Below are 21401 nucleotides of genomic sequence, written 5' to 3'. Positions count from 1 at the left end.
CCAGTAGTCACAATTCCATCTCTTCCCTTCCTCTCGTTGGTTATCTGGTTTGTGTCTGACCTGTTAAACAATGTAAGTCCACAAAACCTTCCTCTTGGCCACAGGAAAAGGTCACAATACATGGGTTAACTAAGCTTTCCCCAGACAGGGTCCACAGTGCTTTCCCTCTCTCCTACAATTTGTGTGGTTGAACTAATCATCTAGCAGCAGCAGTGAGCTACTAGGTCCCTCAAGCCTGCCCTCCCATTCAATATGACCATAGCTGATCCATGCTGGCCTCAGCTAGTTCCCCATCCTCCTCAGTTTCTTGATCTTCCAAATACTTATCTGTCCCACCTTCATCAAATAATCTGGCTTCCACCTCCCCTGGTGCAGAGAATTCCAGGGATTCACCGCCCTCTGAAAGAAGTTATGCACCTTAGTTTTAAATGATAAGCCTCTGATTTCACAGCTCTACCCCTTGCCCGTGACTCTCCGGCTTGGGAAAGCCACTCACATTCCTCTGACAGGCTCTCCAGTGTGATATTCACCATCAGATGTGGCCACACAAGTCGAGTGGGGTGGGTGACGGGTGATCAGTGTCATTCGAAGATCCCTCAACAAATGCCTGCAAATAAAAGGCTGCCACAGATTTATTCCTGTCAGAACTGACGAGCTGGTTGGGTCCTTTCCTCTGAGCTGTGACCCAGAAGTGATGCTGGTGTTCACAAAGCAACATTCTACACCAGATCCAGAGGGATAGTAGTTCTCCTTCAGCTTCAGTCAGCAACTTAGCCTTCCACAAAGCGTGCAGAAACACAATGTGCAGGTGGAAATGATGGGGCATGTTAACCTTCCCTTTGCTGGGCCCACATTGGCTTGTCAACAAGGCTGTGGTGGGAGCAGCAGGAAGTGCCCAGGGCTGTAGCTCAGCAGCTAACTGCATATCCCTGTCTGCTGTTGGTCTCTCTCTCTCTCTCGCTCTCTCACACACACTCTCTCTCTCTCACACACACACACACCCCTCTTCAACGATGGGACATGCACTAACACAATGTTGGGAACAGGACACACACTAACGCCGAAGATGTCACTGCCAAACTCATTGAAAGGCAACAGAAATCATCAGATTCATTAAAAGTTGTAACAAAGGGTTCTGCAGAAAAAAACCACATCAACGACTCATGAATGGACTTGTCAAAATCTAAAGTTGTGCTAGGCAGTTCATAAAAAAGAGAGGGGACACCTCCAGAGTGGCACCAGTCCAAGGCAGTGTGAAATATCCACGTCAGCTTCAGTTTCCACTCCTCTGGGAGTCCACACAAAGGCCTCTGCTTTCTGCCGTAGAGCATGGAAATAACCAACATTGATTGTTACTCTCTAGGCCACCTTCTAAATCATTTCTATAGACAAATCAAGTAGGATGCCTCAGGCCTAGTCAGCTTGGATGTCTTCTTTATCTGTGAGCCAGAAAATGAGGGCCCTCATTCCCGCACAGATACCACCTTCTCCAATGGTTTCTTCTTCCTCTGGAAGTCAAGGGTCCTCATCTCTGATGGACACTGAGAGACGCATGGCCACAGCCAGGTGATCAGTCAGGCCAGCCAGCTGGGTGACAAAGCTGAACTCCTCCACCTCCTGCACGAAAGCAGACAACAGACATTGGTGAGGAATTCATCATCAGTGGTTCACAGAGCACTTCTCTTCCTGATGCCTGCTGTATCTACTAGGTGTCCAGTTAACAATGTTGACTCTCGTCCTTACATAGTGCAGTACTCTCATTCCCCTCCCTCTCCTCTTCTACCACCCCCCTACCCCTAGATTCATGGAGTTTGTTCCAAACGTCTGATGGTCAATGAGTTGCTGACATCAAATAGAAAATAGTTTTCATACTGGCCGGAAGTGGAGCGTCACAACATCAGAACTTGTTTTAAACTTTTAAGCAAGAAGTAAATTACTGAACAACAGTTGGACTAGCAAATATGCAGCAACAGTAAGCTAAGGAGATTTGATTTTATGTAGCCACTTATGATCAGGTATGTACTACTTGACAAGATTAGGGGATAAATGATGTGATCATAGTTTTCAAAATAGAATGGGATAAATACTTGAAATGAAAGCAGAGATGGGGATTAATTTACCAATAACTCAAAAACAAAACGTTGGGCCAATAATGCAGGTCTGTATAATAACATAGTATTTATCACAGATTGCCTAAGCATCCTTAAAGCAAAGAGGAGGCATCAATTATTTTGTGCAATTGTTCAATATTCTCATTGAATATCTTTGCTGAATTTTGAATCTGCCAGTGACCGGCTACAGATTGTGCCGACGAATGTGGCTCACTCTCTGTTTTGGCTTCCTTTAGGATCTTGTTTCTCCTTCCATTGGCTCTCCCATCTTTAAGCCGTTTGCTTTGTTGGATCAGTTCCCACCCATTGTTGCTCTCCCTGTACATCTAGTAGCCTTTCCAGCCCTCTCACAGAGACAGAGTACAGATCCACTGTACTGGGGCCAGCTCTAAGGTGAGCTCTGTTTCACCTCTGCCTTTCCTGTCAGGCAATACGTGCAGCGTCTTCAGTTGAAGGGTGACCCTTACCACTTTCCAGTCAGGGTTCAGGCCTTCCTCGGAGTACAGAGCATAGTCGATCCTCCGCCCGCAGCCCTTCAGTGGCCCTTTCCTCCCCCTCTGAGAGGACAGCTGGTTCTTGCAGTGGGAGAACACCAGGTACTCCCTGCGACCTTCCTCACTCTCCAGCACCCTGTGAAGAGATGAAAGGTGATGGTGCCATCAATGTCTCAGCTCCTAAAGCAATGCTGCATGGAACTCATTATAGACTGACAGGGGGCTGGGGGTAATTGGGCCATCATATCCAGTATTCACAGCTAATGCCATCTGCTTCAATCCCCACTGAAAGCCCCTGGAGTCCTATCCGACAACCATCCAACGTAGTTGTTATGGCAGTCAGTTACTAGTACGATAATTGTGTGTGGAATGATAGGGAGTCCTGTCGGTGAAGTCAGCACAGGACATTATCAAAGTGGCCAACAGTGGTATCAGGGCAGGAGTGAGGGAATTAGCAAACTGACATATTTTTGTCTATTTGTAATGAGAGAGTGCCTCATTTAACTAATCTTGTGACATTGTTAAAAAGTTAAATTAGGGTGTCGGGATGTTACTCCAGCATTGTTCTAGTTAGTATGTATGCAGGGACCAGATGTCAACATTAACATTGGAGGGTTTCTTACAACATTTAAGGGAAATCATGGAATCAGGTTTGTTTTACATTAAGGATTTACCTAGTTATGGATTGCAGTTGACCAGGTCCAACCTGTTTCTATGTTTCTGCTTCTGGAATAGATGAGGATAGCATAGGGGCAACAGAATAACGGTGCAAGTATATGTCAGGTAGGTGAGGTTCTCTGGTTCCTTTCAGAACTACTAACATTACTGTGATCAACACAGAGATCAGGACAGTGGCCACTCAAAGTACAGGAACCTTTCTGGCAAAGGTGTACTTGGTAAGTGGGAGGCCTTCAAGAGTGAAATTTTGAGAGCACAGAGCTCATATGTTTCTGTCAAAATTAAAGGTAAAGATAACAAGTGTAGAGAACCTTGGTTTTTAAGCAATATTGAGGCCTTGGTTAAGAAAAAAAAGGGGGTGCATCGCAGGTACAGGCAGGTAGGAACAAATGAGGTGCTTATGGAGTATAAGAAGTGCAAGAGAACACTTAAGAAAGAAATCAGGAGGGCTGGAATAAACCATGAGGTTTGCTCAAGCAGACAAGGTGAGGAGAATCCTGAGGGATTCTACAGATATGTTAAGAGCAAAAGGATTGCAAGGGGCAAAATCAGTCCTATGATAAATCAGAATGGTAATTCATGTGAGGATGATGGGGGAGATCTTAAATTTTTTTTTGCATCTGTATTTACTCAGGAGGTGAACACAGAGTCTACAGAGGCGAGGCAAAGCATCAACTGCGGATTTTGATATGAACGTAGATTGGGAAAACCAGGTTGGTGCTAGAGTTCAAGAAGGGGAATTTGTAGAATGCTTACGAGATGACTATTTAGCACAGCTCATGGTGGAGCCCATTAGGGGATCAGCTATTCCAGATTGGCAGATTGGGTGTTGTGCAATGAACTGGAACTGATTAGACAACTTCAGATCAAGGAATCCTTGTTGGCAAGTGATCATAATGTGATAGAATTCACCCTGCAGTTTGCGAAGGAGAAGCTAAGCTCAGATGTATCAGTATTACAATGGAGTAAAGGGAATTACAGAGGTATGATAGAGAAGCTGGACAAAGCTGATTGGAAGGGGACACTAACAGGGACAACAGCAGAGTGGTAATGGCTGGAGATTCTGGGAGCAGAGGAAAGATACAGTTATCCCAAAGTATTCTAAAGGCAGGATGATGCAAATATGGCTGACAAAACAACTCAAAGCCAGAATAAAAGTCAAAGGGAGGGCCTGCACAGCAACAGACCAAAAATAGTGGGGAATTAGAGGGTCGGGAAGCTTTTGAAAACCAAAAGAAGGCAACTAAAAAAGTCATAAAGGAAAAGATGGAATACAAAGGTAAGCTAGCCAATAATATTGAAGAAGATACCAAAATTTTCTTCAGATACATAAAGAATAAAAGAGAGGCGAGAGCAGATATGGAATCCTGGAAAAAGATGCAAAGTCAGAATTCAGGGTTAATGGCAGGATTCTTAGCGGTGTGGAAGAACAAGATGGATCTTGGAGTCCACATCTATAGATTGCTCAAAGTTGCCATGCATGTTAAGAAGGCATAGAGTGTGTTGGCCTTTACTTTGTGGCTCTTGAACTCAATCCTCTGACTCATAACGTTGCAGCTCTATAAAATCCTGGTTGGACCACACTTGGAATATTGTGTTCATTTCTGGTCGCCTCATTATAGATAGGATGTGAAAGCTTTAGAAAGGGTGCAGAGATTTACTAAGATGCTCCCTGGATTACAGAACATGTCTTATGTGGAAATTGCAGTTTAAGTGAGCTCGGCTTTTCTCTTTGGAGCAAAGAAGGATGAGAGGTGACTACATAGAGGTGTACAAGATGAGAGATTAATCAAGTCGGTAGAATAGAAAGAAATCCTTTAGACTTTTTCTCAGGGCAGAAATGATTAATATGAGGGGGCATAATTTTAAGATGAATGGATTAAAGTATGGGGGGGAGGGATATCATAGTTAAGTGTTTTCTTTTACACAGAGAGTAGTGGGTGCATGGAACTCACTGCCAGGGGTGCTGAATGCAGATACACTAGGGTCATTAAAAAAAATCAGATAGGCACATAGATAATATAAAAATGTAAGTCCTCAGTGAGAAGGAAGGGTTAGATTTATTTTAGAGTAGGTTAAAAGATCAGCACAACAGTGTGGGCTGAAGGATCTGTACTGAACTGTTATATTCATAGTGGCCATTGGAGCTAATATATTGGTAATGGTTACAATACAAACTGATACAGTGCCATCCAACTACAGTGGTCTCAGCTGGGAACAAGAAATGGTCCCACTAGCCATTTGGTTTTGTTCACAGGTGCAGCAGGCTTTCAAGAAGGCAAATGGAATGTTGGCCTTCATCAAGAGTGGGGAGGTTATACTGCATAACCTACATGGTACTGGTGAGGCTGCACCTGGAGTACTGCATGCAGATCTGGTCCCCTTACTTGAGGAAGGAGATACTGGCTTTGGAGGCGGTGCAGAGGAGGCTCACCAGGTCGTTTCCAGAGATGAGGGGGTTAGACTATGAGGAGAGATTGAATCGCCTGGGACTGTACTTGCTGGAATTCAGAAGAATGAGAGGAGATCTTATAGAAACATATAAAATTATGAAAGGGATAGATAAGGGCAGGAAAGTTGTTTCCACTGAAAGGTGAGACTAGAACTAGGGGACACAGCCTCAAGATGTGGGAAAGTAGATTTAGGACGGAGATGAGGAGGAACAGCTTTTCCTAGATGGTGGTGAATTTGTGGAATTCTCTGCCCAATGAAGCAGTAGAGGCTACCTCAGTAAATATATTTAAGACAATGTTGGAGAGATTTTTGTATAGTAGGGGAATTAAGAGGTATGAGGAAAAGACAGGTAGGTGGAGATGAGAAAATGGCCAGATCAGCTATGATCTTGACCTACTCCTCCTCCTATTTCTTACGTTCTTATGGCCAGTACAGGAACTGATATAGGATCTGTAGTCAGTGAATAATACAATTGCTGACACTTTTGCTCTGCTGCTCTTGTTGTTTCAGGCATTTCCTCTCTAGTCACACTTGCATTTTTCAACCAGCCCCATTTTCCACACATACAATAATTCTCAAAGTCATAACAATATCTTAGGGAAACCTGCCAGACTTTAATTGACCCATTGATTAGTTTTAGGGAAGATGAACTTCTTTGAAGATTACAGATTATCTTTAATTGTCACTTTATATTGAAACATTCAGTGAAATGTGTCATTTGTGTCAACCCCGGACACGGTATGAAGATTGCACTGGAGGCAGCCCACAAGTGTCCCCACCCTTCAGGCACCACATAGCACACCCACAACTAACACTAACTGGATATCCTTGGAATATGGGAAAAAAAACAGAGTACCCAGAGGAAACCCATGTGGTCATGGGAATAACTTACAAAATCCTCACAGCCTGCAGGGTGAATTGAACCCTAATCAGTAATCACTGCTGCTGTAAAACATTGCACCAACTGCTATGTTACAGTGCCGCTTTGGAGTGGAGGGGGTTGATGGGAGACTTGATATAAGCACACAAAATGATGAAGGGCACAGAAAGGATGTATAATAGGAAACTTTTCTCCATACCAGATTAGATTTAGGGTGACCAGTAAAAAGCTTGTGAGAATTTTTTTCTACCTGGAGAATATTGGAACTGGAACACACTACCAGATGGTAGGGACAAACTCTAAGAACATGTAACTATGCCAGCACTGAACTCACCAAGGGATAGAAGACTATCTACCAAGTGCTGGTAAATGGGATTGATATGGCTGAAGGGCCAGTATTATATAACTGTTTGAGTCAGGGATTGAATTGTTAGAATCAAATGACAGGTTCAGTGATCTGGTTATGATTGATACTAGTGGCCATCTGGAATAATCATTCTGACTTTGCCTAATTCCTGAACCTCTCTCTTCAGATAAGCCCCCAGCCTGGCTTTACCATCTTTTATACCTTGCATCTTCTCATGCAGCGGTCTGGTACCTTTGATCACTTCTTGGTGATGTGGCCTTTCCCAGTCCCCCCTCCCTTCTATTTCCTTCTGGTACATCTGCACTTTCAAGTGATTGGCTGACTAACTTCCCATTTGCCAGAACAACGCTGGCCCAACCCATCAGCTCAACCAAACCCATGACTTCACTGTAGTTCCTGTTAGATTCATGCTCTTCCACAGGACTGCCGTCCCAACAGCAAAGCATGCAGCCTGCATGGAATGAATATGGCAGGTGACAAGTTTACTTCCTTACCTGCAGATGTGGCAGAACCATTTGGAAAACTGTGTCATATAGATTGGTAGAGTTATAGATTAATTACATAGTCAGTTTGCACAGATAGAATGACAATAAAATCATTACATAGTCATTGAGCAATAAAGTCAGAGGGCTGCCATAATGTGATCGAGTGACAGAGTTGTAGTCATCAAACAGTTGAAGTCAGAATAATGGAGTCATAGAGTTGTCATGGAGTCACCAAGTCAGAATTAAACCTCAGAATTATTAAGTTGGTGAGGAGTTGTACAGAATGAAAAATCATCATTCAACTCAATAAGTCTTTACCAACTGACAACTAACTATTAACACTAATTCTTTACTAATCCCTTTTAATTCTCCATCAAGTTCCCCTGTTTTTCCTAGTCACCTACACATTCAGTACATTCACAATTAACCTGCCAGCCCTCACCCATGGGCCTTGCACAGATCTGCAAAAACTGCTTGCCATCCCAGCACAACATCACTGTGCAATCTTCTCCACCCTTAACGCAACACACACGAGAAGCTCATGGATTATTCACACTGCTGTTGTCTGCCTGGTGTTTCCCTCTGTGCACCCAAGACAAAACTTATCCAAGAAAGGATGTGCTGACATTGGGGAGGGTCTAGAGGGGGTATATGAGGATTATCCTGGGAATAAAAGAGTTAATGCTTGAGAAGCGTTTGATGGCTCTGGGCCTCTACTCACTGGAATTTAGAAGAATGAGGGTTGGTGGGGGTGAATCTCACTGAAACCTATCAAATATTGAAAGGCCTAGATAAAGTGGACAAGAAGAGCTTGTTTCCTATAGTGGGCGACCCTACGATCAGAGGGTACAGCATCTGATTAGAAGAGCATCCTTTAGAACAGAGATGAGGACGAATTTCTTTAGCCAGAGAGTGGTGGATCTGTGGAATTAATTGCAACAAGCAGCTGTGGAGGTCAAGCTATCGGGTATATCAAAGCAGTGGTTGATAGGCTCTAGATTAGTGAGGATGTCAAAGATTAAAGGGAAAAAGCAGGAGAATGGGATTGAGAGGAATAATAAATTAGCCATGATGGAATGGTGGAGCATACTTGATTGGTCAAATGGCCTAATTCTACTCCCATGTCCTGTGGTCATACGATGTTCCTTCCAGCTCAGGTCAGAACCAACATCTTTCCCAAGTTCATTATGTATCTCACTCCAGGCTAACCAAAGCCAAACAGAAATTGGACTGTACTTCCTAACTCCTAAACTCCACTTCTTGAGTTGGTAACCCCTTTCCAGTTATGTAGTTCTCCTTACCTTATTCACTTCTCCCTTTTTTATATGGCTTGATGTCAGGTTCCTGTAACACACCTACGGGCCTTTGCATTCTTGGATGTGATATGAAATCCAGTTGTAGCCATCAATGTTCAGTTCAATACTGTAACCTGCAGTGGCCAGTACAGCAGCTGACCACTGTTGGACCAATGGACCAAATTGGACCAAATTGCAAGCTCATGTATCGGAGTACAACCAATACATGAGCTGATCACTACGTTTGCAATCCTGGAGCCAATCCAGATGTCACTCCAGGTGGCCAGTACAGGAACTAAAACAGTGCTCACTCAGTGTGGCCATTGGAGGGGGATGAAGAAGAGTCACAGTGTAAAGGCCGATTTACTGAACAATTAGTGGCTTTTATACAGGCCCACTACAGTGGCTCTCTATAGCTAATGCAATGGTTTCTGTGCCCAGTACAGGAGTGGAATACATTGGACACTCTTCAGTACAGCAGATCACTGATGAAGGGTCTTGGCCCGAAACATTGACTGCTCTTTTCCATGGATGCTGCCCGAACTGCTGAGTTCCTCCAGTGTGTTGTACGTGTTGCTTTGACCCCAGCACCTGCAGTGTACTTTTGTGTGTAGTAGATCACTGTATGTCCACTATGGATATTGTAATTACTGAATGTGACTATCTGTGGTCTCTATTAACTAACCGGTGCAGCATTACTAACTACCGAATGACTTTGCAGCTGTGTCGAACAAACATTCAGGGTGAAGGGGAAGAATTCTGTGAAACACAGCCACCCCCTCCCAAGTCAGGAGTGTACAAACATCTGAGAGAGGACTCTTACTTCTGCAGATTATCCGGTGTGATGGTGTCTTCATCGTAGAGTCCTTCTGGGTCCATCAGTGTACCTGCCATACAAAAGCATGTCAACCCTTCAGGATAAACCCAAACAGCCTCTCTGAAATCCCTGACCCAAGTGAGGGAACAGAAGGATTTTCAAATATGGGGCAAGATTTAATACTGGGATCCATCCCATGGTGATGTTGGGCAACATCTAGGTACACAGACACAGCCTCATCTTTAGCCTGATGGACTGTGAATTCTTACCTACTTTTCCCCAATTACCTCACCCTTCTTCATCCCTACACAGAAGCCAAGCCTGTTGATCATTTGTGAATTCGAAGCCCTCTTCCTGCTCATTTCCTGTGTTCACACACAGACTGAATGTGCCTGAGCCGAGGGAATCCAGTCAGGTTGGGATGGTCTGGAACGACCCACCCCAGTACACACCCCTCAGGGTCGGTGCTGATAGCAATCAACCAATTCAGAGTGTATTCTAAATGACCACAGTAACCTTGCCCACCCTACCCGTCCTCTTGTCATCCTGTCCACTGTCACCAACCTCCACCTCCAGGTAACACTGGGGGTGGGGGTGGGGAATGCGGCCCTACTGCTGAGAATTGTCAGCTGCGCTTTCCGCACAGTCTCAATGTACTCGGGACCTTGTTGCCCCACATCCTCACTGTAAGAATGGTGCCCTTCTCTCCAGTCCCACTGACAAAGGAGCAGAATTAGGCCATTCAGCCCATCGAGTCCACTCTGCCATTTCACCTTGGCTGATCCTAGATTCCACTCAACCCCAACCACCTGCCCTCTCACCATATCCCATGATGCCCCGACCAAACAGGAATCTATCAACTTCCGACTTAAGTGTACCCACGGACCTGGCCTTCACCGCAGTCTGTGGCAGAGCATTCCACAGATGCACCACTCTTTGGCTAAAACAAATTCCTCCTTCCTTCTGTTCTAAAAGGTCACCCCTCAGTTTTGAGGCTGTGCCCTCATGTTCCTCTCATCCTGCTGTAACCTTCGGCTTCATCCTGCCCCACAGCCCACAGCATGGGCAGCCCTTGTCCCTTCCTCCCCCCCCCCCCGAGTTGTTTGCACCTCACCCTACCCTACATGGGAGCAGTAACCATAGTTAGGTGGATTGGGGTGGACTCACCAATAGCCCAAGGCTGTTCCTCTCCAGGGCTCAGGCGGCAGGGATCCTTGTACTGGGTGAAGAGAGAATGCTGCTGTTCCAGCTTGTCCTCTGAAAAGTGAGACAACACAGGTCAGTGCTGAACGCTGCCACGCTCACTATCGACACCAGACACGGCCAGTGACTGACACATTATAGTTCCTTATTTATTATCAAACTACGTAAATGCCACCATATCCTACCTACCCTGAGACTTGCAGGCATTCACAGGACTACAGAATACAATAGAAACAGTGAACTACTACACACAAAGACTGACAAACAACCAATGCAAAAGACAAACTGCAATTAAAAAAAATGTAAATAAATAATACAGAGAACATGAATGTCCTCAAAAGTGAGTCTGTAGGTTGTGGGACCAGTTTGGTGTCGAGGTGAGTGAAGTTATCCACACTGGTTTAGGAGTCTGATGGTTGAAGGGTAATTCCATTGACCACTAATTAGGGAAAACGGTGACAAGGAAAGCCAGGAACTAGTTACCTGCAGGCACAATTGCATTCTAGGACTGGAAGCAGCCGAGGAAGGGGGTGGGGGTGGGGGTTGTGGTTAGAACAACAGCACGACAGAAGGGTCTCGGCCCGAAACGTTGACTGCTCATTTCAACGGATGCTGCCTGACCTGCTGAGTTCCTCCAGCTTGTTTGTACTTGTTGATTTGACCACAGCATCTGCAGTGTACTTTGTGTTTATGACAGGAACCTGGAGTCTGAGATTCAGCTGGAAACTCTGGACTTGGACTACAGATGGTGAGTGGAAAGAGCACATAGAACAGGCCATTCAGACCACAGTGATGTGCCGAACCAGCAAACAGGCAAATCAAAAACACCCAACACTAATCCCTCCTACCTACACCATGTCCATCTTCCTTACGTCCACGTGCCTATCCAAACATCTCTTAAAAGCCTCAAATGTATTTGCCTCTACCACTGTACCTGGCAGCGCATTCCAAGCATCCAGGACACTCTGAGTAAAAAAAACTTACCCCTCACATCCCCCTTGAACCTACTGCTCTCACCTTCCTTTGGGTATTAGACATTTCAACCCTGGGAAACAGATGCTCTCTGTCCACTCTATCAATGCCTCATAATCTTGTAAACCTCTATCAGATCTGCCCCCAACCTCTGGCACTCCTGAAAAACTACCCAAGCTAATTCAGACCCTTGTAATAGCACAAGCCCTCTAAACCAGGCAGCATCCTGGTAAACCTCTTCTGCTCCCTCTCCAAAGCCTCAACATCCTTCCTATAGTGGAGTGCCCAGAACCATACACAATACTCCAGATGTGGCCCAACTAGAGCTTTATAAAGCTCCAACATAACCCTGAAGTTGGAACTGAATGCCGCGACTAATAAAAGCAAGCATTCCATAAGCCTTCTTGTCCACCTTATCGACCTGTGTAGCCACTTTCAAGGAGCTATGAACTTGGACCCCAAGATCTCTCTGCTCAGCAACACTGTTATGGATTGATTGATTTCTCTAACTTCCGTTGGTGCCCCTCCTCCCCTTCTTACCCCATCCCTGATTTATTTATTTCCCCCCCTCCTTTTTTTTGTCTCTCTGCCCATCACTCTTTGCCTGTTCTGCATCTCCCTCTAGTGCTTCCTCCCCCTTTCTTTCTCCCTAGGCCTCTCGTCCCATGATCCTTTCTCTTTTCCAGCTCTGTATCCCTTTTGCCAATCAACTTTCCTGCTCTTAGCTTCACCCCACCCCCTCTGGTCTTCTCCTATCATTTTGCATTTCCCCCTCCCCCTCCTACTTTCAAATCTCTTACTATCTTTCCTTTCAGTTAGTCCTGACGAAGGGTCTCAGCCCGAAGCATTGACAGTGCTTCTTACTGTAGATGCCTCCTGGCCTGCTGTGTTCCACCAGCATTTTGTGTGTGTTGCTGTTATGGATCTTGCCCTTAAAAATGTACTGTCTCCTTTCATTTGCCCTATCAAGGTGCAACACCTCACATTTATCTGGGTTAAGTTCCAACTCCCACTTCTCAGCACATATCTGCAACTGATCTATAAAGCACTGCATTCTTTGCCAATTTTCTACACTGTCCACAACTCCACCAATCTCGGTATCATCTATAAATTTACTAACTCACTCATCGGCATTTTCACCCCGCTCATTTATATACATCAGAAACAGCAGAGGTCCCAGCACAGATCCTTGTGGAACTCCACTAATTACAAATCTCCAGCTTGAGTAAGTCCCTTCAACCACTATCCTCTGTCTTTTATGAGCAAGCCAATTCTGAATCCAAACAGCTAGTTCACCATACACCCCATGAGGAACTTTGTCAAACAATTCACGTAGACAACATCCATTGCCCAGCCCTCATCAATCTGTCTTGTCACCTTGTCAAAAAATTCAATCAAGTTGGTAAGGCACAACTTGCCACACACAAAGCCATGCTGTCTCTCCCTAATTTGGCCATGGGTTTCCAAATGCTCATATATCCTGCCCCTAAGATTTTTGCCAGTAATTTCTCTACAAATGATGCGAGACTCACTGGTCTATAGTTCCCAGGATTTTCTCTTGTTCCCTTCTTAAATAGAGGTACAACATGTGCCACTCTCCAGTCCACCGGGACCTCGCCTGTGGCTAGAAGGGACGCGATGATACTGGTCAAGGGGCCAGCAATCTCGTCTCTTGCCTCTGTCAATGACCCGGGGTAAATCCCATCAGGCACTGGGGACTAATCCACCTTAATACTCATTAGCAGCCCAACACTTCCTTCTCCTTGACCTCCAAATGCCCTAACATATTTATACACCTAGCACTGATCTGATCCTCCATATCCTTTTAATGGTAAATACTGAAGCAAATTACTCACAATCTCCACATCCAAACAAATCTTCCCTCCTTTATCCTTGAGTGGTCCTACCCTCTCCCTGAGGAGGGACCTGAGGAGGGCTAAGGCACCGGTGACCCCTGTTTCCATCCAAGGGGTTAGCGTGGACATTGTGGAGGGTTACAGATACCTGGGGATACGAATGGACAATAAACTGGACTGGTCAAAGAACACTGAGGCTGTCTACAAGGAGGGTCCGAGCCGACTCTACTTCCTGGGGAGACTAAGGTCCTTTAACATCTGCTGGACGATGCTGAGGATGTTCTACGAGGCTGTGGTGGCCACTGCTATTATGTTTGCTGTTGTGTGCTGGGGCAGCAGGCTGAGGGTAGCAGACACCAACAGAATCAGCAAACTCATTCGTAAGGCCAGTGATGTGGGGGTGGAGCTGGACTCTCTGACGGTGGTGTCTGAAAAGAGGACGCTGTCCAAGTTGCATGCCATCTTGGACAATGACTCCCATCCACTCCATAATGTACTGGTTAGGCACAGGAGTTCATTCAGCCAGAGACTCATTCCACCGAGATGTAACACTGAGCGTCATAGGAAGTCATTCCTACCTGTGGCCATCAAACTTTACAACTCCTCCCTCGGAGAGTCAGACACCCTGAGCCAATAGGCTGGTCCTGGACATTTCCACTTGTCATGATTAACTTATTATTATTTAATTATTTAAGGTTTTATATTGCTCTATTTCTTCACTATTCTTGGTTGGTGCAGCTGTAACAAAACCCAATTTCCCTCAGGATCAATTAAGTATGTGTGTCTGTCTCTCTGTCCCTGGTCATCCTCTTGCTCTTGAAGTATGTATAGAATGCCTTGGGATTCACCCTAATCCAACTGGCCAGGGACCTTTTATGGCCCCTCCTGACTTTCCTAATTACCTCGAGTTATTTTCTGGCTTCTTTAAACTCATGTATGTCATTTGATTCTAACTTCTGAAACTTTACATATTTTCCCTTCTTGATGAAATTAATCACCTCTCTGGACATCCAATGTTCTCTTATCTCTCCATCCCTGTCCTTCCTTCTAATAGGAGTATATATTTCCTACTCTCTGTTTGATGTGGACTTGCCAAAAAAACGTGTTCCCAATTAACTCTCCATGCTCTCGTAATTTGCTCTGCTCCAATTTAAATCTCTCCCACAAAGACCATGCCCGTCCTTATCTACAGCTATCCTAAAAGTTAAGGGCTCCCCACTGAAAGGTCAGTCACCTGGCCAGGCTGACTACCCAACATCAGGTCCAGTACGGCCCCTCCTCTTGTTGGACCATTCAGATATTGTTTTAAGAAACCTTCCAGGATACACTTAACAAATTCTGCCCCATCCATACCCCTTGCACTAAGGAGGTCCCAGTTTATACGAGGGAAGTTGAATTTCCTCATGACAACAACCTTATTTTTCTTACACATTTCTTGAATCTGACTGATCACCACAACCTACACAGGCACCATGGGGTAGCTCAGGCAATAGAGTTGCTGCCTCTCAGTTCCAGAGTTCCACAGTCAAACCATCATTGGTTCATGAAAAAGGATCTAGTGCTTTCCCAGTGTATTTAATGAATAAACTCTTCTCGGGCTTCTAGTCAGGTACAGGTATCAATTATAACCGATGTTTCGATGACAAACTCTGCTATCTTCAGAGATGATGCCTAGGCGTGTCTAGTCCAGTGGCATTTATAACCCCGTAGTCCGTACCTCCTGATTAGTTAGTTCTCAATCAATCAGCTTTCTGCTCTCCCACCTTGTTTACAATCGAACTCCAGTTCTTACTTAGAGCGAGACCTTCACCTTTGTTAAAATTCTTCTCCTTGAGTATTAGTGGCTTCTTTTACCAGGTGGTCCTAAAAGCCATCAGCATGGTCAAAGTCAATCCTATGGCTATTGTGAATGCAATGTTCTGCTACCGCCAATTTCACCAGGTAACCCAAACAGATACACCCCCTGTTCTCCATGATGTGGGTTTCACCGAGCGTCCCATCTGGCCGATCGATATATGTGGCTCTGCACTCACAGGGAATCCTGTAAACGCCAGCTGCCCTGAGTCCCAGGTCATCTTTGACCAGCACAGGCTGCAATTTGAGCTTCCTTCCAGGCTTGTGGATGGTATTAATCCTGTACTTTCTCAGGATCCTGGCAATCCTTCTGGAAACTGTGGAAATATTGGGAAGATAGGCGGTAGTGATGGGTTCCTCCTGGTTGTTAGGTTGTCTGGTTTTTCGGTCAGCCCTTTCAAGGTCTCGATACATTTTCTTCACATTGTAGCCATTCAGTAGGAATGGGTTCTGTCCATCACAGGCAAAGCCCTTGCCCTCCAATTTACTGTATGTTCTAAGAATAATTTATTACTGTTTTGCATGACTTGTCTTTTGCACACTGGTTGTCAGTCTTTGTTATTTATAGTTTTTCCATAAATTCATTATTTTTCTCTAAATGACTGCAAACAAATAAATATCAGGGTAGCATGAGGTATGTGCTTTGATAATACATTTACTTTGACTTGACCTCTTGTGTCATCTATTTGAAGTCTGCGCGTTCTCCTTGTGACTTCATGGATTTCCTCCCACATCCCAATGATGTGCAGGCACGCTGGGAAAATTTGGAGGGAGGAGAGCTGATGGGAAGGTGAGGAACATAAAAATACAGGATCACTGTTGGGTAGGATGGAGCGAGTTGGAGTTGCTGAGAGGCTCCTCTAGAGGGCAGCAAAGAGCCACCCAGCAATTCAGACAGTTCAGCTGCTGCCAGTAAGCACATTTAACCACAGCCCCTGACCCAGCTGCCACTCCGGGATCCCCAGTTGCCCCAGCACACCACCGCTGTTGTGCCCACCTGGGCGGGAGTACAGTCTGTAGCAGGCACGGGGAGAACAGTGCAGGTTGGGAAGATGTGCCCTCTAGTTTTGGATGTCTCATTCTCCTGCACTCTGAGGAATAAGATTCAGCATGGATAACCTCTGCCTTCACTTACAACTCAGACCCTCCTGCCCAGGCAGTATCCTTTTAAATCTCTCCTCTCGACAGTGCCTTTCTTATAACAGAGAAGAAAACTGTACTCAATACTCCAAGTGTGTCCTTACCAATCACTGCAACATAATGGACCTATTCCTAAACTTGATGCTCTGACTGATGAAGACCAGCATGTCAAACACCACCTTCACCGCTGTGTCTACTTGCACAGCTTTCAACAAGTTGTACACTTGTATTGCCCAGGACCCTCCGTTCCACAATGCTTGTCAGTGTCCTTGTGGTGAACTGTCTGGACACGCCCCCTGCTGACTGCTCCTGTGGCTCCTCCCACAGACCCCGGTATAAAGGCAATTGAGGCCTGAGCCCGGCCTCTCTGTCTCCAGGATGTAATATGGTGGTCACTCACTGCTTGTTCCTTCTTCCAGTCAATAAAAGCCGATATCTCGCCTTCACGTCTCAGAGTGAGTTATTGATGGTGCATCAGTCCTGATGGTCCAAAACACATTACCTCACACTTATCGAAGTTGAAATCCACTTGCTGTTCCTCAGCTCATTTCTCTTCAATCTCTTGGTAATTCATTGTAACCTGTTTCAATCAACAAGGCTCCTAATTCATATCATTAGCAAACTTGCTAATTATGCTGTGTACATTCACATCCCAATTATCTACATAATTAGTGAATAGCAGAGGTCCCAAACTGATCCCTAATAGAGACCTCCAGTCAGAGAATCAACCATCACCCATTGACTCCGATCATTCAGTCAATTTTGAATCCACCTAACCTTAGATCAGCCTGCCATGTGGCATCATGGCAAAGGCCTTGCTAAAGTCCATATACTGTGTACAACATCCACTTTTTACCTTCATCTATCCTCTTACCTCTTTGAAAGGCTTTAAAAGATTTGTCAGATATAAGTTACAATACACAAAACTTGCGCTGGCTATTCCTAATCAGACCTTGACTATCCACATGATGGTCAATCTTGTCCTCAGAATTCCCTTCAGTAACTTGCCTCAGTCCCCTCATCTGTCCTTGTTAACCTCCTTGAAGAATAAAGCTACATTAGCTGCATTTCAGTCAGGTGGTACTTTGCCAGGGGCTAACAACAAAGCAAATATCTTCAAGGCTGCAAAAGCCTTCTTCCTTGTAATGTATATGTGATCCAAAACCTCACCACATATTACTCTCATTCTTTTGGAAAATATGATATTCCCCTTAGTAAACACTGAGGAGAAATAGACATTAGGTTCTCACCCATCTCCTGGGGCTTGACACGTAGGTGGCCTGATTGTTTTTAAGAGGACCTGGTCATCCTTTCAGTTAACATAACAAAGAGCCTTTTGGGATTATCTTTAACATTGCTTGCTAAGTCCACCTCAACTCCTCTGGGTTGTTCCTTTGGATTTAAGTGGAGTCACCAGTTAACCCAGGCAAGATTGTGCCTAATGCCCTCAAACTAGGTCCTGCGCCAGTTCACGGCTTTAACATGTGGACTTACTCTATATTTTTTTCCACAACTATTTTAAAACTAAACAACTGTGGTCACTGGACCCAAAGTGCTCCCAAATTGCCACTTCAGATCCAACCTACCTCATTCCATAAGAGGATGCTCCTTCCCAAGTAGGTTATTGTCCAAGGAAACTGGATTGGAATCACACATCTCATCCAGGTCCTTTACACACTGGGTGGGCCAGTCAACACCAGGAATATTGAGATCTCCCACTGGCTCTACCCTACTATTCTCACAACTACATGCAATTTCTCAACCCATCTGCTCCTCAAGCTCCAGCTGACAATTGGGTGTCCATAATATACCCTACCAAGTGATCAACCTCTTGAACTTTATTTCTAAGTTCTACCTAAATGTTAGATAATCCCCTGAGGATATCCTCTGCTGTTATGCTCTTCCTTATCAAAAGGCAGCACCCCTCCACTATTCCTCTGATCGGTACTCTGGAACATTGCACATCAAGCCATATTTCTGGCATGGCTGCAATGTCCCAGTCCTTAGAGACAATCAGCACCATCAGGTCATCCAATTTGCACCTATTAAGCTACATGCATTGAAATAGGTGCAAATTGAAAGCAGTGGTCTACCTGCCCTTCGACTGTATACGTGGTATCCTGATCGCAAGGCTGACACAGGTTGGTCTGCTGCCTGTATCCCAGTCTTCTCACTGATCTAGCTCCTTAGAGCTCCCCACCATCGCCCCCCACCGGCTAATCTAGTTTAAACTACCCAGGAGGAAAAAGCAAATTATCCCAGTAGATTATTGATCCTCTTCTGGTTCAAGTGCAACCTGACCCTCTTGTCCAGGAACCTGAATCCGTGCCCCCAGACCAGCTCTTTAGCCAGACATTCATCTGGCCTACCTTTCTATTCCCGGACTCACTAGCACGTGGCACCAGAAGTAATCCAGAGATCACTACCCCTGAGGTCCTGCATTTAAATTTCTTCCCTAAATCCCTATAGTCATCCTTCAGGACTTCTTCCTTGTTCTATCTCTGTCATTTGTACTAACATGACCAATGACCTCTGGCTGTTGGCCCTCGCCCCACAGAATTTTCTGCAGCTACCCAGAGGCATCCTTGACCCTGGCACCTAGCAGATTAACACACCATCCTGGTGTTTCTTGTGGTCACAGGATCTCCTTTCTGTCCCCCACACCATAGATTCTCCTATCACTGTCTGACTGTGGGTGTAAGTAAAGGATGTAAGTAATAAAGTCAATAAGACATCCAGCATCGCACTCTCACAAGTCGGGACCTCTCTATATTGATGAAGGAAACTTTTATGAGCACATTGGACAAGCTCTGTCTGGATCTATCCAACCCAGTGCTTGCATGGTATGTGAGGACACAGTCGATGTGGAAAGTTAGAGTCACTGACTATCACAACCTTATATTTCTTGCCACTGCCTGCTATCTCTCTACCAATATACTCCTCGAAATTCCACTGATGGTTGGGCGGCCAATAATATAACCCATGAACTTGGTCGCCCCTTCTTTATTCCTCACTTCCACCCACTATCCCTCCCTTCTCTGTGCCAGAGGCATGACCACTGCTGCTGACCCCTGAAAGAACAGTATCTAGAGGGGTATAACCTGTTGTGAGGGAAATGGCCGCAGGGGAATCCTGCACTGACTACTCACTCCCCTTATTTCTCCTGCTGTTCACCTACCTATTGGGTGTGACCACCTCAGTAAAACTCTCATCTACGTCCAGATGATCCTTAGTGCCTCAGCATCCAGCTCCAGTCTCTTGATCTAACCTGCCAGGAGGTGCATCTGGGTGCATTTCCCATAGATGTAGCCGTCCGGGAGATCATGAGGCTCCCTCACTTCCCACATCTTGCAGGAGCAGTACTCCACTGCCCTAACTACCTTTGCCAATTCAAGGGCTCAGGATGAACAACAAAATAAAACCTTACCTGTGCCTTCTCAGTGAAGCCTTTTTAAAGACTCCTCGTACCTGGGTCACTTACTCCTCTTCCCACCAAAGCTGCAGACACCCACTCTGCTTGACCCTAACTTATTTTTACTGGCTGCTGGTCAGCCATTAACTAACAATTTGCAAATGTGAGGAAATCTGCAGATGCTGGAAATTCAAACAACACACACAAAATGCTGGTGGAATACAGCAGGCCAGGCAGCATCTATAGGGAGAAGCACTGTCGACATTTTGGGCCGAGACCACCGAGACTGGCCTGCTGTTTTCCACCAGCATTTTGCGTGTGTAATTTGCAAATGTTCCTCTTTTAGAGTCCTGTAAGTGAAACTCACCAGCAAGTCCTGAGACCCACCTTTTTTAAATTACGTAACCAACTACATGGTCATTGGTTAGTGTTTCGTTGGTGGGATCAACAGTCAGCGATGTGTGAATTGTGGGGGTGGTGTTACCGGACAGCGAATGCAAAGTGAGATGAGGTCCAGGTGAGTAAAGCTGTTTCTACACACAACTGTAAAGTGAGACCACTCATCGCACAGGATTAATTGGTCAGCATCAATGGCACTTTGAGAAGTACATCACAGTCAATGAAGAGTGAAACATCTCAACTCTCACCGCTCGTTTCTAACCTGTCCAGTAAATAGATGTGGGCTCTTGGAGAAAGAATTAGATCAACAAATAAAGAGAGAGAGCACTAAATGCCATCAAATATTACACTATAGACTGAACTGCTGTTCTCCCAATTCTGGATAAATAATCAGATACATACTACAGCCTTCACTTCAACACAAAGTCATAGCACATAGAAACAGGCCCTTTGGCCCATCGAATCCATGCCATCATTAACCACCCATTTTACACCAATCCTACCTAAATCTTATTTTTTATTCTCCCCACTCTCTCTTCAACTCTCTCCAGTTTCAGCAAGTCATGTCCATGGATAAATTACAGTGGCCAGGTGACACACCAACCTGCACATCATTGGCAGAAGAGATTCTGCAGATGCTGGAAATCTTGAACAACAGATGCAAAATGCTAAAGAAACTCAGCAAGTCTGAAACAATTGACTGTTTTACTTCCTTCCGTAGATGCTGCCTGACTCACTGAGTTCCTCCAGCATTATGTCTTTGTTGCTGCATAGTTTTGGGATAGAAATCAAGAGCATCTGGGGAAAACCCCTGGGGTCACAGGGAGAATGTGTCAAGTTCACATAGTTCACCTGGGGTCAGCATTGAATCTGTGTCTCTAACACTATGAGACAGCTCTGTCAGCGGCACCACACTTGCTTGCTACCACAGACTTGGATTTAGATCCACGGCAGTTTTAAATCTGCCTTGATTATGTCAGAGGC

The 21401-nt window shown here is 45.2% G+C and overlaps 1 protein-coding gene across 1 annotated transcript in view; it reads right to left on the bottom strand.

Annotated features, from left to right (window-relative positions):
- Positions 1-1136: 1136 nt before the first annotated feature.
- Positions 1137-21401, bottom strand: part of smpd3 (sphingomyelin phosphodiesterase 3) — a 144803-nt gene continuing 124538 nt past the window's right edge. The window contains exons 5-8 of the mRNA XM_059993445.1: positions 10749-10838; positions 9588-9651; positions 2579-2741; positions 1137-1617 (exon numbers count right to left, since the gene is read on the bottom strand). Coding sequence (XP_059849428.1) covers positions 1516-1617; positions 2579-2741; positions 9588-9651; positions 10749-10838 — 419 coding nt within the window. The 3' untranslated portion in view covers positions 1137-1515. The remainder of the gene's footprint in view (positions 1618-2578; positions 2742-9587; positions 9652-10748; positions 10839-21401) is intronic.

This window comes from Hypanus sabinus, chromosome 17 (genome assembly GCF_030144855.1).
Source record: "Hypanus sabinus isolate sHypSab1 chromosome 17, sHypSab1.hap1, whole genome shotgun sequence".
NCBI classification, from domain to species: domain Eukaryota; kingdom Metazoa; phylum Chordata; class Chondrichthyes; order Myliobatiformes; family Dasyatidae; genus Hypanus; species Hypanus sabinus.
The sequence above is the reverse complement of the archived record's forward strand: the minus strand, read 5'-3'. Positions and strand labels throughout refer to the sequence as shown.